The 26,422-nt window shown below is 43.6% G+C and overlaps 1 protein-coding gene across 1 annotated transcript in view; it reads left to right on the forward strand.

Moving 5' to 3' along the window:
• The window catches only part of ZFC3H1 (zinc finger C3H1-type containing), a 162,035-nt gene that overhangs the window by 57,213 nt on the left and 78,400 nt on the right, over window positions 1–26,422 (forward strand). The window contains exon 13 of the mRNA XM_073620040.1: window positions 8,497–8,671. Within this exon, the coding sequence (XP_073476141.1) occupies window positions 8,497–8,671 (175 nt within the window). The remainder of the gene's footprint in view (window positions 1–8,496; window positions 8,672–26,422) is intronic.

The following is a 26,422-nucleotide window of genomic DNA, read 5'->3' on the forward strand; positions in this document are numbered from 1 at the left end:
GATCTAGAGTTTGGCATTAAAATAGTCCCGCCTTTGCAGATGAAACCAAGATATGCAGTGGAATAACAAATCGGTTTTAATGTTCAAAATTGTGAAGTTGTGCAATTGGGGGGCTTAAAACATTCATGCGACATTGTAGAACAGCTGAGGGAGTCAATGGTTGAGAAAGATCTGGGTGTTCTGACAGATTGTAGACTTAATAGCATGCAATGCCAAGCTCCGCAATCTAAAGCTAGCAAAATTACATTCTTCTTTGAAAAGAGGTGTAGGCTCTGGGAGCTGAGAAAAGTGCAGAGGAAAGCATCCAACCAAACTGATAAAAGGCATGGAGGAGCTCAGATGTGGAAAGATTAGCTGGACTGAATTTATTCTCTCTGGAATATGGGGAAATGATCACCATGTATGAATAAATTGTCCATCTTATTATTTACTGCCAGGTCATTAGAGGACAGAGGTGCTCTCTTTTGTCTGATAAAGAGCATTCACCACATACTAAATGGCTTCTTCAATAAGAGCTGTGAAAATGTGGAATAGACTCCCTCAAGAACTAGTTCTGCCCAGCACAATAGATTAAAAAAAAATTGTTGGGTGCATTCTTAAATGCACAAAATCTAATTGGACACTAACGTTTAGGGCCCGTTCACCCTATAGCAGAGAGCTGTGGTGTTTCTGTAGAAGAAAAATGCAGCTCAAAAACAATGGTTTTTGCATGTGCCCTGTTCACACTTCCCCGCAAAAGTCACCTGTGGAGCAGAGCAGTGGGTTAAAATGGAATCGCTGCTGCAGTTTTCCGCACTGCTCCACAGGTGAAATCAGCCAAAATGCAGAAAAACCTACCGCTGTGGACAGGAGGGGGTGATCGATGCGACGGGGCAATTAGAAGAAGCAATCCTGTCTATGGCTCTTTGTACAGCAGCCGACAGCCAGCTTAGTTTACTCTCCCTTTGCTTTCAGCTGCTGTACAGAGGCGATCAGCTCCTCTGATTGCGCACCCCTTCCATTCCAAGACATCGCTGCTGGCTTCCTTTTCTTCTTTCCTGCTGGCTTCCTTTTCTTCTTTCCTGCTGGCTTCTGTTGAAACGCAGGGCAGGGATCTTCAGGATGAAGAGTGGGGAAGGGGCCAGTAAATATCTAATTTACCAGCCTTTTCCTTTTCTGAATGAACACGATCACTCACTGTGTTCACTCATAACTGAAAACATAGTAAGTACAGTGTACTATTCTTCAGTTTATGAATAAATGGGAGCCTTTGTTTCCTGTTCATTTAACTGCAGCTAAGGCTTCAGAGAGGGGGACTGGGGAATGTGTTACCTCAGTCCCTTTCTCTGAGGTAACATATTCCCCAGTCCCCCTCTCTGAAGCTTTCGCTGTCTTAGTGAGACTTCAGGGGTCTGTTTAGACCCCTGATATTTCACCAAAGCTCCCCCCAACAGGGCAGTTAAAAAGAGAAAATTGCAAAATATTATAAATTAAATTGTAAAAAAAAGAAACTAGTGATACTGTCTGTGTACACGCCAATCCACACGCCTGTCAAATTAGGACCTGTGGCTCTGTTTGTACAGTTGCTGCATCTCCATAGCATAACATAGGCATCCTGCACATAAAATGAAGTCGGACAACTATAGGCCAGCTTTAGGAGGTATAACCCATACCACATTTAGCATCCACAGTTTTTGCTAGTGTCCTTCAGGAGCATGGTTGTCCCCCCTCAGTCCTGCTGAATCCAAGTCTTTCTTTGGAACTCCTTTAAACTGCATCTGCTGGTTGATTTTTATAGACTAAGCCTTGTTAGTCTGGGAGTCTCACCAGTGCAGCTATTGAGCAGAGTTTTTTTTCTTAGCTGACATGCTCATCTTGATCAATGTTTTTCAACTCCAGTCCTTAAGTACCCCCTACAGGTCATGTTTTCAAGATTTCCCTCAGATGAAACGGCTGTGGTAATTGGTAAGGCAGTGAAACTGATTAAATCACCTGTGCAAAATAATGGAAAGCCCGAAAATATGACCTGTTTGGGGGTACTTGATGACTGGGAAACATTGATCTAGATCACTGCAACAGCCCTGCTGTGAAATTCTCATGGGTGCTGGATGTTGCCTTGGTGCCTTAAGGCCTGGTTCACACCTATGCATTTTTTTTATTTTTTTTAGTGCGTTTTCAGTTTTGCAGAAACACACTACAGTCCATTTAACATGGTTTCCTATGAGTCATGTTCACATCTATGCATTTTATAGAAAGAGCTGGTTTTTGGTTCCATAGACTTTAATGGATCAAAAACGTGTTTTTTGAAAAACACAAAATGCACCTGGAATATGCAAACTGCAATCTGCATGGGTGTGAACCAGGCCTCAAGCCGATCTGGTCTGTCACTGCAGGATACCTCTGTTAATGGGTGTGGCAATGCTTTTGCTTGATCCTGTCTCAAGACTAGCTTGCTATGCTAATGGGCTGTGCAGACGGGGCTTCATGTTTGGACATTAAGATGGTTTGTAGAGGCTGCAAGCACTTGGCCTTGCTCTGCCCCACCATGTCTAAACCAGAGTTAGCAGCTTCTCTGGCATCTGTTGGTGAGTCTGTTTCTGACCCTCTCTGACTTCTTCTTTTGCCATCCTAGATGAGGATCTTTTCCCCGGCAGCATTCATTACTCCCAAGCAAAGAGAACCTTGTACCCCCTCATTTGTGTGGTGCATTGAATGTTGAAATTGGAGGCCTGACCTGCCGCCATCCCTGGCTCAGTCTCGGACGTTCGCTTCTAACAAGCCATGCTAGTCTAAGGTGTACACTCATCACCCCTAATTTAAGGACTTCCTCAATAGGAATATGAAATCTCTGGGTTATAGTTTCATCTCCTGCTATCCTCTAGAGTTTTTTGTTAAAGTTCTAGCCCAGCAGTGAACTCCCCCCGGATGTTTGCAGACATGTTGTAGAAGATGGCTCTAGTGCTGAATTTCAGCTGTGTGAGTTTGCTAGATGCTCCCAGTGTCTATGCTCCACATGTGTTTCCGGTCTGTTCGTTTAGGGCACTTTGGCTGAAGTGCTGGACTGTGGAACTGTGTGTGTGTGTGTGTGTGTGTGTGTGTGTGTGTGTAAAAAATAAAAAAATATCCTGCCATCTGTTCCAAGTCTGAGTCCCTCTTAGTCTCGTCTCTCTCCAGTTTAGGATTTGTAAGTAGCTTCCTTCAAGGAAGTTTGATTTGCCTAGTTTCATTCCAGACCTCTATAACTCAACATTCTGTGTCATACGGTGTCTGGACAGATAGATTCATTTGTCACTGAGGACTAGTTTGTCCCTAGCTTGGTGACTCAGAATTCTGGCTCTGTAGTCGAAAGATCTTCTGGTCTTTTGGAAGATCCTCAGGTGCAAGCCTGGTGAACTGGGGAGGAGCCCCTGTGTGCCCTGTCCAAGTCTCGTCTTCCGATTAACATCCTGGAATTTCCAGTGATCGGATGTCTGCCACATTAGCCCATCCAACCAGATGGATCATTGAATCCGATTTCAGTCAAACAACGATGCAGCAGCTTCCCCCCCCCCCACCCTATGGAGTGCGGGCGTCCTCTCAAAAGGAGGGCTTGGTGCTGGATTTAGAAGAATTTTGGACCCAGGGTCTTTTCTGGCCCTGGCCTTGTGGCTTGCCCCTGGCCCTAGTGTCCTGTTGGCGGCGGAACCGCCCTGACACTAAGACATTTTGAGGAAGCAGTCCCTGCCTTTTTAAACTAGGGATGTTTGGTGCTTTTCTTCACAGGAAGTAGAGAACTCTTCCCTCCGGAAATCCTTTGGATATATTTGTCCAAGTGATCACCGAATAAACGTTCCCCATGAAACGGGAAACCAGCCAAAAACTTTTTACAAGGAAGCTTGGCTGACCAGTTCTTAAGCCATAAGAGTCTGTGCATATGTACAGACAAGAGAGCCAGACAAGAAACCTGCTGTATTGAATCCTTTAAAGCATCAACAGCAAAACACGGCGCTCAATGAATATCTGTCTTTCAGGCAGATCATCCTGCTGCTTAGGCCTATCTGGCCGTTTGACTTGATCCTTTACAGACTGGCAAATACCAATGGCTGAATAGCTAAACTGGCCAAGGAAAAGGAAGCTTTTAATAATAATTGCAATTTCTTGTCAACAGGGTCTTTCAAGCCCTGTGCATTATCTACCGGACAAGTTAAGTTCTTGTTTAAGGAAGAGACTGCTGCATCTACAGCTGGCATGCTCCATTTTTTAACAAACTTTTCACCCATGGTATATAAAAGGGAAAACCTTTTTAGGAGGCAAAAAATCCTATCAGAATGTTCCCAATCAGCATACACCACCTGTTCCAACAGGGGGTGTAGCGGGAAAGTCTCTGCGACCTGAAAAGGTCTGAGATCCCAAAGAGGACCAGGGGGGCTCAGTCACCTCTATAAGAGGCATCTTAAAGACAGAACGAACCATTTCGGTCAGGATCAAAAGCCTCTGCCACTGAGAGGCAGACATCGACTGGATATCTTCTTGTCCCAATTGCTCGTAAGCAGACTTCTAGCCTCCTTTCCCTGTCGATGCCTAATACGGTGAAACGCAGTGTCGGGTGAAGCTAGAGGATTAGACGTCACCACGCATCAGCTGGCTGGCATGAGCCGCGGCTGGGTTTCTTTCGCTCTGAAGTACCTGCTTTTTATGTTTTGTATGCAGTGTCACAATAAAAGAGAACTTTTTAAAATTTACTGCACCATGAAGCCCTCCTTTTTGTTCCTTTGACTTGCCCCTTGGAAGCCCCTTTTTCCACTTGCGGAGCGTGGGTCCCATGGAACACATTTGAGTCTGGTTATACCGGTGGATGAGAGGATCCGGACGGACGTTTGAAGTTGCCGCCCGTGACTGACTGTTCCCTCCTGTCTGTGCCTACTAGACCTCCGTAATAGGGGTCTTACAGTTCTGGTAAGCGGCCACCCGGCCTCCCCTTTTTTTCATTCTTTGACTATCCTGTGGGACCATTTGCAGAGAAGTTTATATTGGGGCTCTTCACCGGAATAATCCATTTCCATATGAACTGTATTGAATGCACCATGGACTTCTTGTGTTTTTGCTAGCACTGAGGTTCCCCTTTTTCCTTTTTTGTTTCAGCACAGTTTTATTTATGTTAATATATGTATGCGGATAGAATTTATTTGAGATTCATCCGGACATTCACAACATTTTTATTTTATTTGTTTCATTTGATCATCAAGGTACACATATTTTCACTTTTTGCGTCTTTTGTACACATTAGCACTTCTCCCATTTTTGGTTGCGCATTAATTACTTAATTTCAGGAGCAGACTCATCTGCCGGACACTCCACCGAATCCTGAGCTTTAAGCTCTTCCCCATCCTCAACCCATTCCTGCTCCAGACTAAGAGACTCCAGGGAGGGGGATGTGTCACGCTTCCTGCCACTCTGCAGTATGGAGGCAATCATGCCAGCAATCCTGTGCTCTAACCCGGCTAGGACTGAGGGCAGTTCATTCTTAGTGATAAAGGGTGAAGCAGCAGCGTTGACTGTAGGCACAACACCAGATAGGCGCAGCAGCTCAGATTGCCCGGGAGCCTCTGGTCTTTAAGGGGATACAACGCTATGGGTACGACTAGGTTCATCAAGAACTACTGATGATGTTGGTGTGCCCTTCCCTGTGGTGTTAGTCCCACTCCTTTTTGGAAGACATTCAGTTCCTGCAAACAGAGTACTTGGGTGTAATTAAAACACCTCAGAAGGGAGACCCTTTTAATATTGCTCACCAAGTCCCTATGCAACAATCCTGCTAAGCACCTTTAGCCTGCCAAGCAACACCTGGTGACTCACGTGACCCTGGTAAGGAAAAATGAACCACTGCAAGTGTTTGTTCAAAGCCTGCTCTGTGTCCCACAGCTGCCTTCTCGAAGCACCACATGCTTGGCTGTGCAGCTTTAGTAAGCTGGGTGTGCGCCGAAACATTCTATGCGTATGTGCATGGTTCCAGCAAGCGGGTGTGGCTGTATTCACATACGACGCAAATCTTTGTGCACCCAGATAAAGGCTACGGCGCATGTGCGGGTGAAAGCCGCATGCGCCATGGCCGGCAAACTGCTGAGCCCAGCGGCGCTCTTGCGAACGCTCGTGCGCCATGGCGAACCAAAGCGAAATGGTGCGCCATCATACAGGTAAAAAACAGCCAGACACAAGCAAAATAAGGTATGCTTTGCAAACACCCACAGCTAGCCCAGAACTCCCCCGTATGGTCACTGCACACAGGTGTCCAGCCTTTAGCTAGCTTGACTGATTGTTACAATCATTGGGACACCCCATAATAATAAAGGGGTTTCACTTACCCCTCCAGGCGCAGGGCTACTTAGAAACGAAGGGCCCAATCTTCACCCGTCACCGCGGGTTCCTGTCACTAGGACCTTCAAGGACTGGGTACCCTTTCATGTTTAGGGTCCACTCCCTTGGACCTGTACAGCACCCTGCAGGAAATGCCTTAGCACTGTAGTGTCCAGGGTTTGCACTCCGCAGGGTCCAGTGCCCGGAGGCTACGTTACAGGAAAAGCCTTGCAGGATCTTGAGTCTTCTTTGCAAGGCTCTGGTACCATTTTATCTAAGCATTAAAGCCTGTGTCAAATGGATCCGATCGGACAATTCCTTGATTCGTTTTTGGAACCGTTTGTGGGACTAGAGAGCTCAAACAAACCGTGCCATCCACCTTGCAGACACTAGTAAAAAACTGAAGTGCTTCCTGTATGGGAGGGGTTATATAGGGGATCACTTCCTGTCTGAAGACCTTTGGTCTACCAGTGTCCATTCACCTAATGATGAAGTATAACTCAGCAGGTAATGAATATTAGCCTGACTCTGTGTCCCATGATGTATGAAAAAGAAATGTGTGTGTTTTTTTGTTTTTATAAAAAAAAAAAAAAAAAAAACGTAAATGTGACACGGAGCTGCAGAACCGGGAAATGTAAATAAGGCTTTTCCCTGTTCTGCCTAGCAACATGACAGGGATCTACTGCTACCTGTCATTGGGAGCAATGATCTCTGTCATGTTGTAATGAGCCCACCCCCTCCACAGTTAGAATCACTCCCTAGGACACACTTAACCCCTTGATTGCCCCCTAGTGTTTAACCCCTTCCCTGCCAGTGTCATTTACACAGTAATCAGTGCATTTTTATAGCACTGATCGCTGTATAAATGCTAGCACTGCAGGATTTATCCTCAATCGTTATCGTGATTTTTTTTTTTTTTTTCCCGTTGTGACCTTGACAAAAGTGTTTCACAATTCTTGCTATGCAAAGAATTCTCTCTGCTCTTCTGAAGCCACAGCCATCAAAAGTCTGCCAAGAATCGTAACATTCTTTAGCAGTGGAACTAAGTATAAACATTGTAACAGTTTGTCAATGGAATAGACTTTGTGTGTAAGTGAGGAAAGTTTAACCACTTAAACACTAAACCTTTCTCTGACATTTGTTGGTTTCAAGTTAAAATTTTTTTTTTGCTAGAAAATTACTTAGAACCCCCAAACATATGAGAGAATAAAATGGTGGTTGTTGCAATATTTTATGTCTCACTGTATTTGCGCAGCGGTCTTTCAAATGCAATTTTTTAGGAAAAAATGACTTGAATTAAAAAAAATGAATTAAAAAAAAAACTAATCAGTAAAGTTAGCCCAATTTTTTTTTTGTATAATGTGAAAGATTTTACTTTGCGTGAATAGTGCTCTTTTTATTCTAAGCAAAAAAATTGTGAATCTCATTTTGGCCAGAATCGCTCAGCTCTAATAAATGCCAATGGTCACAAAATAGTGTCAAGTGTCCGATGTGTCCAACGCAATGTCGCAGTCACGATAAAAATCACAGATCGCCGCCATTTCTAAAAAAAGAAACTAATAATAAAAATGGCATAAATCTATCCCATATTTTGTAGATGCTATAACTTTTGCGCAAACCAATCTACGCTTATTGCATGGTTTTTTGTTTGTTTTTTTTTTGTTTTTTTTTTTTACCAAAAATATGTAGAAAAATACATATCGGCCTTAACAGAGATATTATATTATTATTTTTTTTTTTTTTTTTTTTTTTTTTTTTTGGGGGGGGGGGGATATTTATTATAGCAAAAATTGAGAAATATTCCTTTTTTTTTTCTTTTCAAAAATGTCGCGCTTTTTTTTGTTTATAGCGCAAAAAATAGAAACTGCAGAGGTGATCAAATACCACCAAAAGAAAGTGCTATTTGTGGGAAAAAAAGGGACGTCCATTTTGTTTGGGTGCAACGTCGCACGACCGTGCAATAGTCAGTTAAAGCGATGCAGTGCCGTATCCCAAAAAGTGCTCTGGTCAGGAAGGGGTTAAATTCTTCTAGGACTGAAGTGGTTAATTTTGTTATCTAAACCGCATTGAGTTCTGAATATAATTTATTGTCCTACTTAGTTTTAGTGTGGTGTTTTTTTTATTTTATTAATAGTGGTGTTTTTTTTTTTATTACCTTTTTTTTTTTACTTTGTGTTTTTACAGAATGCTCTTGGTTAAGGATGAGTCTGTCCTGAAAAATCTCTTGCAGCAGGAGGTGAAAAAAAAGGAATCTATCAAAAATGCAGAGCTAAAAATAACCAAACTCACTGAACAACTGAAAGCAACGGAAACCTTTCTGAATGCCAGCAGAGCCTTTCTCAAAAACTTACAGGAACAGGTGAAAATTTTAAATGCAAATTTCTACATTTCCCTTATCTACACCTGTCATCTTAACTTTCTTACTGTTCCAAGTATGTTGGGCCCTTTCATAACCTGAGCCAGCTTCCCCCTAATAAAGATAGGTTATCTGTACTGATGATGACATTAGAAAATTGACACTTCAGAATGTCCGATGCCTAGCAACTCAAGGTGGGTAGTGCTGTCAGTGTGTCCAGCTCCGTCCTACATGTTTTGTCATATGCTATCAGTTGAAAGGACTCAAGTGGCAGTCACAGCATGTGTGGAGGACCAGGTTCTTGCCTGCTTGTGACCTGTGTCCCTTAATGGATGAAAGAGAATATAGGATTTCTTTATCGTACATCACGGGACACATGGGTGTGGGATATGTGTTCCTCAACACACTTTAAGAAAAGTAATTTACAAGTATAAAAAATAGGATTTTTATAACAGCTTACCTGTAAAATCCTTTTCTTGGAGTACATCACGGGACACAGAGCCACAGTACCACAGTAATAACTGTATGGGTTATACGACACCTTCAGGTGATGGATGCTGGCACACCCTGAACAGGAAGTTCAATTCCCCATATAACCCCTCCTCTTACCAGGAGTACCTCAGTTTTTTCGCCAGTGTCTTAGGTGTTGGTCTCGAGTGAAGATATGCTCTGCTGGAATATTCCTTACTGGGGCAAGCCATGCAACTGGATCCATTCAAAGTGTCTTTTCCAGGCTGAATTGAATGCTACCCGGGCCTCGTGTCCGAAGAAACGAAGTTTTACCTGTAACGCTTCTCTTTTTAGAGAGCTGGACCCTGGGATCCAGTATTTGGGTTTTTTTCAGGCATATTTCTGGCGGGGTGCTTTTTACAGGCCCAGGGCTGTGGATCTCCCCCGATAAAAAAGGAGGCCCCAGTCCATGAAGGTTTTCTAAAACGGAGCCAACCATGAGAGGTGAAGATTGGGTCTGTTACCACAGAGCCCTGCAGCTGGATAAGGTAAGGGAGATTCTTAAGGAATTTTTCTATTTCTTGTGGGTTTTCTCCTTTAAAGTAAATGTTGCTATGCCTGTAGTCACCACCGGGGGCTGTCAGGAGCACGTACCTGTACCATGCTTGTCAGTCTCGCCTCTGTACAAGCTGCATGCTTCCTCTGACCCAGGCTCTGGGTAAAGTCATGAGAAAGGGGGGTTTTCTTCTCCTAGGAATGTCCCCCCACCTGGATAGCTTTCCTCCAGGCAGAGGGAGCATGGCATTAGACGGCAGTGTGCCGCGCCACTTCCGCCGCCATTATGGAGGTTCCCTTCGGCAGCTCTCCTCCCTCATGCGGTCTGGTCAGGATCGGAGCCCGTGCGGGAAAACGCTCTATTTCAAAATAGATGGGGGGGCGTGATGGGTGGTCGGAGGAAGGGGTGTGGCTTAGCGGCATTAGCGCGATTTAGCGTCCAACGTGGGCTACATAGCTATAAATTGCCCCTTTTGCAGGTGCATACAGCTAGGAGGGACACAGAGCGCACGGTGGCATGTGAGTGTGTGACACAGGCATTCCCAGACACATTTACTTCAGGCTGAGCTTAATAGCAGCAGCAGTTGCTGGACTATTGCTCAGCAGTGGGTGCGTTTGTTTTTTTTTGTTTTTTTTTTTTTTTTGCGCAATTCTTAAAAGTCCAGAAAAATTCACAGTTGGTGTGCGTGTGGATACAACTAAAATAAAGTGCAGGTGACACACACAAGGAAAAAAGATCTCAGATCCGATGTCTGTGGTCCCTCCACCACAAATGGATGGCCTCTCACCTCAAGGACTCGACCTGAAACAGGTCACATAGCGAGAGTCAGTTAATCAGATACAGCAATCCAGGCATAGCACTCCACAGATAGCAGCTCCAGCACTTATCTGAGTCAGTGAGATGATAAAAAGCGTTTATATGGAAAAGAGATAACAAAACGATCTAATGCTCTCTGTAGGTCACATTTATTAGGTTAAAAGAAGAAATATATTGCACTTACATGGGGTCACACTCAGATCCGAGTGCCGGCAAATGAACGTGTAATGATATCAAACAAGATGGCCGCGGGTGACGTCATGCATGACACCTGACCCCCGTACGCGTTACGTCCGAAGACGGTGTAATAATATCACGTACAGAACATGAAAAGCTGTAGCTAGCTGCCATGTTGTGTGGAAGAAGCCATGACAGTTGGCTAACCATGTAACCTTACAGAGAAATCTGAACTCCCTCTTCCCTCCTCCCTTGTCTTAGGAATTCAAAGTTTTGTAGGTTCAACAGAAAAGGTTATCTCAACAGAGAAAACAGAACCAGGTTAGGTCAGTAAAAAACAGCTTGTTGAAAGGGCAGAGTGTTCAGGCCTGTCGTAAAACTGTCACCCTCTCCATTCAGAGACCCAACAGGCCCCGGTTGTAAATTGTCTAAATACACATCCAGTCTAAAACAGTGGAATAAGTATGAAATTTCAACATGTTTCATAACTTCTGACTTAGTAATAGCACAGCCATAATATGGACATATTTAGTTTCCTCAGATAATTTGTAACATTTCAAGTCCAGACACCCCTATGTCAGGTCATATGGGAAACCACTGGTACCACTTATTCCTCCTAAGCAGGCTATACATTATAGATATGGCATGTTTAGTTTAGTTTTGAAGGAAATCTCACGCTGAATAATATGGATATTTGCAGTCTGTAAACACTATAGATGCAGATATATGAATATGTATCACAAAATCTACTTGGGACGTGGTCATGACTGTAGACACCTCCCAGCAACCAACCCCTAAACAAGATGACCAGACAATTGGTCACTGGTCGCTGTCAACACCCCCTTTGATTTGACAGAAAAGAGGAGATGCCAAGACAATGGTCAGTTCTCCTTTTACCATCCAAGAAGAAACATCTGCCAAGTTGAGAACCGATTACCTAGCTCATCGATCGAACTCTGATCAACCCTCAGACATTAATTGCAAGTATTCTCCCTTCCCAATTCTACCTTATTGCTTTGTGGCTGTATATTGTCTTTCTCTTTTTGAAACATCTTTTTTCTGTAAATGTTTTATTTGCATCAACTTTGACCTTTTCATAATAAACCCTTATGTTGAAAAGTGTTAACCTTTTCTCTAAAGCTCTTAATACAAGCTATAAACGAACCTGCCTCTTGAAGGGCGCTACTGTTGTAGAGTAAGACTCTGAGCAGATCTGTCTGTGGTGGCAGTGTGTACGGCAGACGCTTATTCTAAAATTATAATTGGTATTGCTAAAATTACGAGTCTCCCCTGGCTCGGTCTTTTAAAACGGGGGTGGTGGCAGTTAAAGGGTTAATTGTGTAATTAGCCCAGTGACAGTCACTCTCAGGCTGCTCGCACCTAGATTGTGGTCCTGCAAGCTGGAAAATCTTTGTGCTGGGCGCAGCTGAGAGTGGCATTGTTACGTAAGTGACAGCGTGGTGTGAGGTTGGCCGGTCCTTCGTTGCAAGTTAGCGAGGAGGGCAGGGATCTGACACCCGCGTTCGTCACAGACGGGACTTCCTCAGCGTGGGGAAGGATACACACAGACGGCCCACTTGTATATAATGCCATGGTAACCAACAGTGAGCCAGTCAGGGAACTGGATACAATGGTCAAATGACCAGTTCCGTTAAAGATAATCCCATCAAGCTACCACTGAAGATAAATACATAAAAAGTGCTGATGTGCTTATAAGTACAAATAATAGCGCTAATTTATTTAAAATTGCATATGGAGAACAATCGTTCCTCTTATATGTAAAAAATAAAAAAGGGAAAAAGAAAAAGCGCCTCCATTTGTATAAATATGAAACAGGAAAAGTATCCAACACAGCACATTTAATTAAAATTACATATAGTTAAAAGATAGGAATAATAAACGTCAATCCATGGCCATCTTGATGACAAAACCACACACAAAAGAATCTAAAATATATGTAATATATATACACAAAATAGACTGTCAATAACAAACACAATAAAAGATAAAAATTAAATCAGTAATTCAGTTAATGGATAAAACTGAATAAATAACCCAAAACATTATCTATTGGAGATGAAACAGTTAAGATCAAAGTCTACATTCATTCCTGCAGGCGACATAACCTTAGTTTCATAAATCCAGAAGGATTCTCTGCGACTCAACTGAGTCGCAGAGAATCCCACGTCAGCGTTGATCAGTATGCTAGAAGGGGTACATGGAAAGGTATGCAAATTTTGGAGAATCTGTTTAGTATCTCATAATTAGGCCTTGGTTTTAGTAACAAGTGGTTGCAAAAAGAAATCGAGTTATTGGCCTAACCTAGAGGTAACCGAATCAATTCTGTTCACAATTGGACGGCCGGGCAGTTGATAAATTCTTATGCATTTTTGGTATAATGTAAATAATAGGAGTCCTACAATAAAAAGGATCAAGATAGGATGCCTCCTTGGAATTGAAAATTCCCTTACATTTACCATTTTCTACCAAAACATGTAAACTATTCTTAAACGCCAACATGGGATCACCCCTGAGTAATCGATATATGTATACTGATCATTCAGTAACCGAAACATTTCAGCTTGATAATAAGCGTTGCCAAGTACAACTAACTCCCCTCCCTTATTAGCCGGCCGGATCACTATATCCTTTCTTTGTTCCAAAGAAGATATACCTCTTTTAATAATTTGGGAATCTCTAACTTTCTTAATTTTAAGTGGGTCAAAATCATTACAGACCATGTTTCTAAAAACCTCTAAATGTCTATTGTCGCTACATAATGGGTTAAAAACAGATCTATTCCGAAGATTGGAATGCATGGAACCAGACTGGGAGAAGTTCCGCTGGATCGGATTAGATAAAAAATATTTCTTAATATTTAAATTCCTAATGTATTTCTGTACATTAAAGTGGAGTTCAACCCAAAAATGGAACTTCCACTTTTTGGATCCCCCCCCCCGGTGTCACATTTGGCACCTTTCAGGGGGGAGGAGGTGACCTACGCCACTTCTGGCGCCTACACTAGATTCCCCCCCCCCCCCCGCTGTATTCTGGGAGATGCACAGGTCCCAGAACACAGCAGGGACCAGAGAGGACGCGCAGTGCGACTCACGCATGCGCAGTAGGGAACCAGGAAGTGAAGCCGCATGGCTTCACTTCCTTATTGAGGATGGCGGCGGCAGCTGCCGAGAGCGGACGGATCGGCTTCGACTGCCGACATCGCGGGCTCCCGGGACAGGTAAGTGTAAGTCAGCAGTTTCAGTATTTGTAGCTGCTGGCTTTTAATATTTTTAATATTCATTATTCAGCGGACCTCCACTTTAACATAAGCCTGGAATTCAGGTTCCGAATAGGGGCAAACTTTAAACCCCTATCCAGAACCATTGTGTCATCTTCTGTTAACGGGGTGCCACTTAAATTAAATATCCCAGTCCCTAATGGGGTCTTTGCCTTTTGCGCTCGTCCCCCCCCCCCCCCCCCCCCGCATCCTCTTTTCTTTTTAGGCTGGCTTGTCCATTTCTTTGATCTTGGGGGATCCGGTGTTCTTTTGTCTCTCATCCAGATTGGAGTATGCGGAGGAGGTCCCCTCCAAGGGGTCCTCTCCTGACCTAAAAAATGGTCCTGACTGTAATGTTGATCTTCCCAATGATTTTGTAGAGGGGCATAACTATTATAGGTAGAAACTGGGGCTCCTATAGATGAATGATTACCCCTACCCTGCGGTTGTCCCCTCGTCTTGATGGTACAGTTTTCCATGCGTAATTGTCAGAATATGATGGATGATGATCATTGGTATGTGAAGGGACCGGATAGGGATGATGATTCCCTCTACCTCGGCCACGCCTCCTAGCTCAGGCTTATGTTAATGTACAGAAATACATTGGGAATTTAAATATTAAGAAATATTTTTTATCTAATCCGATCCAGCGGAACTTCTCCCAATCTGGTTCCATGCATTCCAATCTTCGGAATAGATCTGTTTACATGTTTTGGTAGAAGTTGGTAAAAGTATGGGAATTTTGAATTCCAAGGAGGCATCCTATCTTGATCCTTTTTATTGTAGGACTCCTATTATTTACATTCTACCAAAAATGCATAAGAATTCTGATCAACCGCCCGGCCGTCCAATTGTGAACGGAAATGATTCGGTTACCTCTAGGTTAGGCCAATACCACGATTTCTTTTTGCAACCACTTGTTACTAAAACCAAGGCCTACTTAGGAGATACTAAACAGATTCTCCAAATTTTGCATACCCTTCCATGTACCCCTTCGAGCATACTGATCACCGCTGACGTGGGATCATTGTATACCTTAATTGATCATAAGGAAGCTCTCACTTCAGTTAAATGGGCCCTAGCAGCCACTGATCTTTCTAGGGATCATGCTTCATTTTTATCAGAGAGTCTCTAGTTTTGTTTGTTGAACAATTATTTTTGGTTTGGTGGGGATTATTTTTTGAAGATACGCGGCGTGGCTATGGGCACACGTTTTGCTCCCAGTGTGGCCAACCTGTTTATGGCCCACTGGGAGGAGGATGTTATATTTCATGACCCTCCCCCCCAATTGCCATGTTATAAGAGGTACATAGATGATTTAATCGTGATTTGGGAAGGGGATATGTCTAGCCTTCAGTCATTTATGGGCGACAAATTAAATAACAAAAACATTCAGCTTACTTGGGCCATTGACCATCAGCAGATCACCTTTTTAGATTTGAAGATTTTCAAGAGTGAGGTTGGTTTCCAGACTAGAAATCATTTTAAGGCCACCGACCGGAATTCTTATATTCCATTAACCAGCTGCCACCACAGGTCATAGCTGTGCAATGATCGATTCTGAAATTGAGAAAGTCAGGCTTACAGATAGGAGTACCATTGTGGCAGATAAGATTAAGATTACTGAGGTTGAAGATAATACGGCAGGCTATAGAGTCCTATTGGATTTTAACATCCAATATAAGAAACTTGAGAGAATCATAGCCAAACACTGGCCGATTCTCAAATGTGATCGGACCTTGGGACCATTTCTCCCTCAACATCCTGAGTTCATTTACCGTAAAGCACCCTCTCTTCGTGACCGTTTGGCACCAGGAGTAGTGGACCCACCCAGAATGGCGGACAACAAGCTTTTTAGCTTTCTGTCTGGTTTCTATGCGTGCGGCAGATGTGCTACTTGCAGGAATGCTAGTAGAAACCTCAAGAAGCGTAAAGAATTTGTTTCAAACGTTACGCAAAAATGTTATCAGATTGAAAGCCTTATTACATGTTCATCTGTGGGGGTTGTATATATGCTTGAGTGCGACTGCGGCCTACAGTATGTAGGTCGCACCTCAAGAGCACTACATGTACGAGTGGGTGAACACATTAGCAATATTAAAAGGGGAGTGAAGACCCATAGTGTATCCAGGCATTTTAGGACCTGTCACCAAAGAGACCCCAAATGTCTTAGGTTCTGGGGTAAAGAAAAGGTTCCCCGTCATTAGAGAGGAGGCCATTATATTAGACAGTTGAGTCGCAGAGAATCCTTCTGGATTTATAAAAACTAAGGTTATGTCGCCTGCAGGAATGAATGTAGACTTTGATCTCAACTGTTTCATCTTCAATAGATGTTTTAGGTTATTTATTCAGTTTTATCCATTTCTTACTGATTTCATTTTATTTTGTTACTGACAGTCTATTTTGTGTATGTGTGTATGTATATATATGTGTGTGTGTATATGTATATGTATGTGTGTATATATATATATATATATATATATATATATATATATATATATATATATATATATATATATATATATATATATATATATATATAAAATATATATAAATTTTTGTGTGTGGTTTTGTCATCAAGATGGCCGTGGATTCAAGTTTATTCAATTTTTTTAAATATATGTAATTTTAATTAATGTGCTGTGTTGGATACTTTTCCTGTTTTATATTTTATACAAATGGAGGCTCTTTTTTCTTCTTTTCCCCTTTTTTTTTATTTTTTACATATAAGAGGAACAATTGTTCTCTATATGTAATTTTAAATAAATTAGCGCTATTTGTACTTATAAGCACATCAGCACTTTTTATGTATTTATCTTCAGTGGTAGCTTGATGGGATTATCTTTAATGGAACTGGTCATTTGACCATTGTATCCAGTTCCCTGATTGGCTCACTGCTGGTTACCATGGCATTATATACAAGAAGCGAGCAGTCTGTGTGTATCCTGCCCCACACTGAGGAAGTCCCGCCTTCGGACGTAATGCGTACGGGGGTCAGGTGTCACGCATGACGTCACCCGCGGCCATTTCGTTTGATATCATTACACGTTCATTTGCCGGCACTCGGATCTGAGTGCGACCCCATGTAAATGCAATTTATTTCTTCTTTTATCCTAATAAATGTGACATACAGAGAGCATTAGATCGTTTTGTTATCTCTTTCCATATAAACTCCTTTTATCATCTCACTGACTCGGACAAGTGCTGGAGCTGCTATCTGTGGCGTGCAGTGGAGTGCTATGCCTGTATTGCTGTATCTGATTAACTGACTCTCGCTAAGTGACCTGTTTCAGGTCGAGTCCTTGAGGTGAGAGGCCATCTATTTGTGGTGGAGGGATCACTGACACCGGATCTGAGATCTTTTTTCCTTGTGTGTGTCACCTGCACCTTACTTTAGTTGTATCCACACGCACACCAGCTGTGAATTTTTCTGGACTTTTAAGAATTGCGCAGCACTGCTTATATGATTATGTCTATTTGAGGTGTTGTTTTGAATTAGCCTTGAGTGCCTGCTAGCAGTCTACTTTATCTGTGTCCTTTTTGGTCAGCGCTGAATATCCTTTCTGATTTTAGATGCTCAGCACTATGACCAGAGGAGGTGGTTCAAATTCCACAAAGACCAGGGACAAAGGGGTCACCCTCAGGTCCTAAGGACCCTCCCTCTGCAGCACCATCCCGATCTAAGGAGGCTGGTCAGAGTGAGCCATCAGGGGCTGCAATTGCTTTTGACACTTCAGCCCCTGTCTATATAACTGAGCAGGTTTTCTCCTCAGCTATGAGTGGTTTAGAGGAAAGATATTAGTGGCTTTAATCACGTCCTCAGAGTGGAAGAAAACTCATTAGGTCCCCTTCTACCCACCCAGGATCCCCCCCCCAGGGACCATGAACAGGCTTGATGATTCATCTTGCGAGGAATCAAGTGGGGAAGGACCTTCTTCAGCTTCACATGCTGAGAAGTTGCTGGTGCATTCTCTTACTGAAATAGTCTGCGCCACATTTAAGCTACCCTTAACGGAGTCGGTTGAAGAGCCCACTTCCTGTTTGGGTTCACTAAAGCCCCCGCAAGCCTTGCGTGCCTTTCCTGTCCATTTATTACTAGAAAAGCTTATGTATTCTGAGTGGAATCACCCAGATAAGCACTTTTTTCCTCCTAAAAAGTTTTCAACACTTTATCCTATGGAGGAAATAGAATAGCTCTAGGTTACAAACTAGAATTCCGAGAATTCCCGTCTCCTCGCTTCCTCAAGTCAAATGTCCCCAAAGATCCAGAGAAAAAAGTCTTTCTAGCGTTAGACCGACTTTTGTTGCAAAAGGTCATCATGGTGGTTCCTGTGGAAGAGCAGGGGTCAGGGTTTACCTTTTCATGGTACCAAAACCAAATGGGGATGTCAGGCCCGTTCTAGAGCTTAAAGATCTAAACCGGTTCCTGAAGATTCGCTCTTTTCGCATGGAATCAATCCGATTCGTAGCCTCCATCCTACAAGGGGGAGAGCTTCTGGCATCAATCGATATCAAGGATGCATACCCGCATGTACCTATTTTCCCCACTCACCAGAAGTATCTGCGTTTCGAAGTAGGACTTCATTTTTAGTTTGTAGCCTTGCCTTTCGGTCTAGTTACTGCACCTCGGGTGTTTACAAAACTTCTGGCCCTTCCCCTGGCCAGATTAAGGACTCGAGGTAGAACAATAATAGCATACCTGGACGACCTGCTCTTAATAGACCGATCGGTAGTCTGCTTGGACCAAAGCGTGGTCACCGCAGCCAACTACCTGGAATACCTAGGTTGGGTCATCAACCTAAAGAAATCTTCTTTAAAGCCAGTAAGAAGATTAGAGTACTTGGGTCTGGTCCTAGATGCAGCCCAGAAGGTGTTTTTACCCCAGGCAATGATCAGTGCCATAAAGGAGCTGGTCCAAGGGGTCAGGGCAAAGAAGGGTCTTTCCATCTGCCTTTGTATGAGGTTGTTAGGGAAGATGGTGGCTTCATTCAAAGCAGTGCCCTATGCTCAGTTTCATTCGAGACTGCTGCAAAACAGTATCCTATCAGCCTGGAACAAGTAGATTCAGGCACTAGATTTTCCAATGCGTTTGTCACCAAAAGTGCGCCAGAGCCTCAGTTGGTGGAGGACATCCGAAAATCTGCAGAAGGGGAAATCCTCCTTACTGGTTACCTGGAAGGTGGTAACAGATGCCAGCCTTTCAGGTTGGGGAGCAGTCCTGGAAGAAGCGTCTGTCCAAGGGAAATGGTCCAGGTCCTGAAAGGACCTGGCCCATTAACATTCTAGAGATTCGGGCACTGCGGCTAGCCCTAAGGGCCTGGACATTTCAGGTTGCAGAATTCTCCTGTCAGGATTCAATCCAACAATGCCACAGCAGTGGCTTATGTCAATCACCAAGGGGGCACCAGAAGTCGGGCAGCCCAGGGAGAGATAAACCTTATCCTAACCTGGACAGAAAATCATGTGCCGTGCATTTCGACCATCTTCATTCCAGGGGTAGAGAACTGGCAGGCAGACTACTTAAGTCACCAGCAGTTGCTCCTGGGGGAATGGTCCCTTCACCCCGACATCTTACTGGCTATATGCCAAAGATGGGGGATCCCTCATGTAGATCTGTTTGCGTCCAGGTTCAACAACAAAGTCGACAACTTTGTCAAGCACAAGGGATCCACTTGCATGCGGAACAGATGCGTTGCTGACCCCATGGGATCAGTTCTCACTGATTTATGCATTCTCTCCTATTCTGCTGCTACCTCGACTTCTTCGCAGGATCAAGCGGGAAAGGAAGTCTGTAGTTCTTGTGGCCCCAGCGTGGCCCAGAAGATCTTTGTATGCAGAAATAGTAAAGATGGTGGTAGGGGCCCAATGGCCCCTACCACCACGTCCAGACCTGCTATCGCAGGGACCAGTGTTCCATCCTACTTTACAAACGCTAAATTTAAGGGTTTGGTTATTGAAACCCACATTCTAAGGAATCGTGGGCTTTCAGGCTCAGTGATGCCTACCTTGATTTATGCAAAGAAGCCAACTTCCAGAGTCCTTTATTATAGAGTCTGGAAGGCATATGTTTCTTGGTGTGAATCCAGGGGTTGGCATCCTAGGAAGTATGTCATAGGTAGTATTCTTGCCTTTCTGCAAATGGGGCTAGAAATGAAACTGGCCTTGAGTACTATCAAGGGCCAGGTCTCGGCCTTATCAGTATTGTTACAGCGTCCGCTTGCTTCACATTCTTTGATCCAAAGCATTATACAGGAGGTAATGCGGCTTAATCCACCAGTTAGGGCACCCCTGAACCCTTGGGACTTAAATTTAGTTTGGTCGGCATTGCAGAAACGGCCTTTTGAGCCGATACAACATATTCCTTTGGCCTTTTTGACAAGGAAGCTAGTTTTTCTGGTAGCCATTTCTTCTGCAAGAAAGGTATCTGAGTTAGTGGCTTTCTTGTAAAGAGCCATATTTAATCATTCACAAGGATAGAGTAGTATTGCGTCCTCATCCTAGATTTCTGCCAAAGGTGGTTTCAGGTTTTCACCTAAACCAGGATATTGTTTTACCTTCATTTTTTTCCAGAACCCTGTTCTAAGGAAGAAAAATCACTACACTCTTTGGATGTAGTGAGAGCAGTCAAGATCTATTTGAAGGCGACTGCTCAGATTCGAAAAACAGATGTTTTGTTCGTGTTGCCTGAAGGTCCTAGGAAAGGACAAGCAGCATCGAAATCCACTATTGCCAAATGGATTCGGCAGGTAATTATTCAAGCTTATGGCTTGAAGAAGGTTTCACCTTTTCAGGTCAAAGCGCACTCCACCAGGGCTGTTAGTGCTTCGTGGGCAGTGAATCACCAAGCCTCCATGGCTCAAATCTGCAAGGCCGCAACCTGGTCTTCAGTCCATACATTCACTAGATTCTATCAGGTGGATGTAAGAAGGCATGAGGGTATCGCCTTTGGGTGCAGTGTGCTGCAGGCAGTAGTATAGGTCCTCAGGTCTGATTGCACCTTTTACTTTTGTGTCCCCTCCTCTCAGGTAGCATTTCTCTGGGACATCCCATACAGTTATTACTGAGGCTCTGTGTCCTGTGATGTACGATAAAGAAAATAGGATTTTTATAACTCCTTACCTGTAAAATCCTTTTCTTGGAGTACATCACGGGACACAGAGGTCCCTCCCCTCTTTCTGTTTACACGTGTATTTCTTCGCTACAAAACTGAGGTACTCCCAGTAAGGGGAGGGGTTATATAGGGAATTGAACTTCCTGTTTAGGGTGTGCTAGTGTTCATCACCTGAAGGTGCCATATAACCCATAGTTATTACTTTGGCTCTGTGTCCCATGATGTACTCCAAGAAAAGGATTTTACAGGTAAGCTGTTATAAAAATCCTATTTTTTATACTTGTACATTACTTTTCTTAAAGTGCGTTGAACACATATCCCACACCCATGTGTTTTTGATTATGCTCTTGTACTGCTTGCTGCTAATTGAGGCATGCTGGCAGTAGGAGGGGTCATACGGGGCTGGCCTACAGATCTTTGTTTACCAGTGTCCAATCTTTGTGTAGGTATGCCTTCCTCTGGACTTCAAAAAAGGGACTTTATGTGGTATTACAAAATTTCTATTTTAAGTTCCATAAAGCTGAACTCAAGGCAAACCTCCTGATACTTCGATTAAATGCTTACAAGTATTCTGTTGCAACCGTCAGTGGATTTGAATTTCTGTTCATCCAGTCCTGAGATTTACATAGCTCTACCACAGAGCACAACCCCTCTCGCAGTTATTTTCTACCGTTTAGTAGTACTGACAGGTCTCTGAGGGCTTAGGCAAGTTAAAGGCCATGCCACACCTCTGATCCTCTCTCTGCCAGCTAAAGAGTGCAGAGTTGCCTGCTACTAAAATGCCATTTCTTTTGCTGGCTAAACTAGTGAGGTGTCTCTCTTTTGCTAATTCCTCACTGGTGAGCAAGGTTCTCCTATGTTATTGAACGTGCAGATTGCATCCCCCCACGTCCCCCTCCTTCTGGAGCTCCCCCACGCTCCATAATTGCACGGATCCTTAACTTTCAAGACTAAGTTGCCATTTTGCGTCTTGCACTAGAGAAAGGCCCATTGAAGTATAATGGAAACACCATTTCAGTTTACCCTGACTTTTCAGCTGATGTCCAGCAACAACGCATCTCCTTCTCAGTGGTAAAAAACCGCCTACGCACAGAGGGTCTCCCCTACGCCATGCTTTTTCCCGCCAAACTTCATATCATCCATTATGGCAAGGCTCCCTTTTACACCAACCCCAAAGAAGCCATGGTGTGGCTGAGTGACCGGTATGGTCATGTACCGCGACGCAGAGCAGTTTAAACACGAGTCACTGAGCTCCCTGTATATCTCTATTTGTTGCCGTCTGGCGTTTTCACCACCCACCATGTCTATGGGAAGAAAGGGGGCCCATACACCTTGTCACCCACAGTTGTTCTTCAATCTTGAGGAAAAGTGCTACCCCCTCCTTCCTATAGGTTCCAGAAATAGAACCTTAATGTTTACAACCAGTTCAATTTGAACCAGTTCAGATAAAAAACCCTTTCACTTTCTGAGGCCAAATCCATTTTAATGAAGATGTTACTACATTATTATATCCCTCTTGCATCCCCTCAACAGCAAGTGTTGACTATCCTGAAGCCGGACCACTTCAGTGCTGAGGCATTTCTTTCTCCTGTTTTGTGGTTCGGAAGCCACACCAGACACCACATACCCCCACACCAGTTAGTGGCGAGGCCACGGAACAGTTCACTCTTCACTTAAGTGAAGTTTTTTTTTCCGTATTCAGGGATCCAAGGCTCGCTATGTTTGGGATGGCCGAGTGGGAATACAGGGTTTTTCAGGAACTTCCAATTTTTTTCCTTTTTTTTGGCCTTGTTTTTGAACATTTTCTGTTTTTGCACTTTGTTTTTTCATATGTGTTTGTGCTGCTCTAATTTGAATTTCGCCTTATACCTGTTATTGTATGTCTCTGTATATACCCCGAACAGCATGGCTTGCTAAGGTGTGCCTGTGCCACCAGCCCTCGGGTTATATACCTTATACTGATTACTGTGCCAAGGCTAGACTGTTAAAAATAATTTCCTGGAACACTAGAGGATTGAAATCCCCTCAGAAGCGATCCCTAGTGTTCTCAGTCCTTAAAAAGCAGCATCCCCACATTATTTGTCTCCAGGAAACACATTTGGTTGATTCTAAAACTAGGTCCCTCAAGCGGTCCTGGCTGGCTCAATCTTTTCATGCTACTCATACGAATTGCTCCAGAGGGGTCTCCGTTTTGCTGGCTAAGTCTCTACATGCAGAGGTTGTGCAGATAAAAACAGACCCGGAAGGTAGATATGTAGTCCTCATGATTCAGATTCCCCCAGTAGCTTTTACCTTGGTAACAGTTTATGTACCCATCCCCCCCTGTTCTCTGCAGATGTGTTGGTAAAACTGTCGCTTATGTTATTGTCTAGGTCTCCAGGCCCACTGCTATATATAGGCGACTTTACTGCAGTAATGAGTCCGGCCATGGACCGTCTGGGAGTGGGGGCAGATCCTATCACTCCTTCACTGACTGGGCCCAGGTGCATGGACTTACCGAGATATGGAGGTGGAAACATCCAGATGAGTGCCAATTTTCCTGCCATTCGGACTCCTTCTGCACCATGTCCCGGATAGACCTGGCATTTGGCACACGGGATATTCTCCAGGTGGTATCTGCCATAACTTGCCTACCTAGGGGAGTGTCGGACCATGCTCCTCTGGTGGTGGATCTCCTTCCAGGAACTGGCCCGAGTGTGTGGTGCCTGAGCTCATACTGGCTGGAGAATGAGATAGTACAGGGAGAATGTGGAAAGAGTATAGTGAACTACTGGAACGAAAATACTTGTACAGTGCACTCTTATTGAATGGGAGGCCTTTAAGTCCACGTTGCGGGGTACCTTTATGTCTATCACTGGCGTTCTAAGTAAAAATACCCAACAACCTACTGTGGAACTAGAGGTGGAAATGACGTCCACCGAAACTAACAGACACATGGTTGCAATGTCACAGAAAATATGAGCTCTGTTTATTAGACCTTACACAAAAACACATGCTATATGCTACACAGAAATCATTTTGAGCACGGTAACATGGCAGGCCATCTCTTAGCTTATCTGACCAGACCTGAACGCTCCCCCATCTCAACCCCCAGAATTCTGACTGTACAAGGACAAATTAGTGGCACCCCTAGAGACATCATGGAGACGTTTCTGATCTTTTATAAAAACCTGTACTCATCGAGAGCATAATGCACAGATTCCCAACTAAGTGACTACTTGGACCAAATATCTCTCCCCTCCCTCTCGCAAAAAGACAGTGCAGATTTAGAGGCACCTCTCTCTGAGGAAATAGCACTTGCCATTTCGCAACTGCCAGCACATAAGACACCAGGGTTTGATGGCTTCCCTGCTGAAAGGTACTCCCAATTTCAGCATTTACTTTGCCCCTCTCTTCTTAAAACATATAATGAAGCCCTAATAGCTGGAATTCAACAATGAGGGAAGCCCTGATTATTTTACTACTGAAACCACGCAAAGATCCACTTAAATGCGACTCGTATCACCCAATCTTTCTTATCAAGGTAGATGTTAAGATCCTCGCCAAAATACTGGCCAACCATCTGAATACTGTAGTTGCAAAATTGGTCAGATGCGATCAAGGAGGCTTTATACCAGGCAGATCTACAAGAATGAACATTCGTAGATTATTCCAAAATCTTTAATATCCACATGACTGTACACCCACCCAAGCTGTTGTATCCCTAGACACGTGTAAGGCCTTTGACAGCGTGGAATATTCGAGTTAACTCCTGCACTCCAGAGACTTTCTCCATTACTAGAGGCACTAGGCAGGGGTGCTCACTGTCTCCCCTCCTATTTCCCCTTGCCATGGAACCGCTGGCAGTAAGCATTCACTGCTTTCAGCGGATTAAAGGTCTCCCCATAGAAACTATAGAAGAGCGGATTTCGCTATATGCGGATGACACTTTAGTATACCTAGCTTGTCACTCAGGACTCACTAAAGAGACTGTTACTAGAAATAGCCAATTTCGGAGATTACTCTGGATTCAGAGTGAATTGGGAAAAGTCTAACCTTTTCCCCCTAGACCCAGATACAATGTTGCAGATACACCCGGACTCCAAACTACAAGTGGTGCCCTCTTTCAGATACCTAGGGGTCATAGTGCAACTACCCTTAGCCACCTGTATTGAAAACAACTTGTGTCCCTTACTGACCCAACTACTAGCACAGACTAAACAATGGATGGACCTTCCCTTAGATCAGTGGTTCTCAACTCCAGTCCTCAGGACCCACCAACGGGCCAGGTTTGCAAGATAGCTGAAATACATCACAGGTGATATCATTTGCTGCTCAGTGATTGCAGTATTCCAGTCTGCAACTCCCCAAGGTAATACTTAAAATCTGGCCTGTTGGTGGGTCCCGAGGACTGGAGTTGAGAACCACTGCCTTAGATTAATGGGAAGGGCTAACGTCCTGAAAATGATCTACTTACCCAAACTGAAAATATATATATATATATATATATATATATATATATATATATATATATATATATATATATATATATATATATATAATAAAATATACACGCGCACCATGTAGGATACCTAGATTTATCTTTAAACTAATTGACACTCTATGCACGGCATTTCTGTAGCATTGGAGACATTACGAATAACGGCAGGACTGGCATTTCCTAACTTCTATCTATATTAGCCTCCCAACTGGTGCATATCCATGACTGGCTACACCCTGCTGCAGCTAACGCCTGCACGTCCACTGAAGGAGCCATTGCCTCCTCATTGAAGATGCTCCATAATATCATATACAGAGGCCGGGCTCCAGCCCGCCCAGGCACAACTATGCTAATTACTTCACTATCTGTTATAAAATGATTGTCTCTAACATTACAGAAGAACCATGGTCGAAGTCCCCTAATAACCCTCTGTGGCTTAACCCCAACTATAAAGAATTGTACTCTTTGCCTGACCCTCAACGGTGGTACACCAAAGGAGTTAAATACCTGTGCCATCTGTATGACTCACAGGGATTTAAATCCTCACAACAAATGCGGTCTGACTTTGATCTACCGCGCTCTTATATGTTCTTCTACTACCAACTCCGGCATGCTATACGTGCCCAATTTGGCTCGTTGGATCATCCTATAGCTGTACCTCAGTTAAAGTACTGCGACACCCTGATCCCGCTAATTTCATCTCCACATACTACGCTACCCTCATGACTAATAGTAACACCAGATTCCGAATGGCTCAAACAAAATGGAGCATTATGGACTCTACACTTACCGAAGACTGGTCAGAATTTAGCGAAACATACAAAACGTCAGTGATATCGTCCAGGGACCGTATCATTGTTAACATTTTTCATCTCTCTCACCTGACC

Source organism: Aquarana catesbeiana, linkage group LG03, assembly GCF_042186555.1.
Source record: "Aquarana catesbeiana isolate 2022-GZ linkage group LG03, ASM4218655v1, whole genome shotgun sequence".
Lineage (NCBI taxonomy): Eukaryota > Metazoa > Chordata > Amphibia > Anura > Ranidae > Aquarana > Aquarana catesbeiana.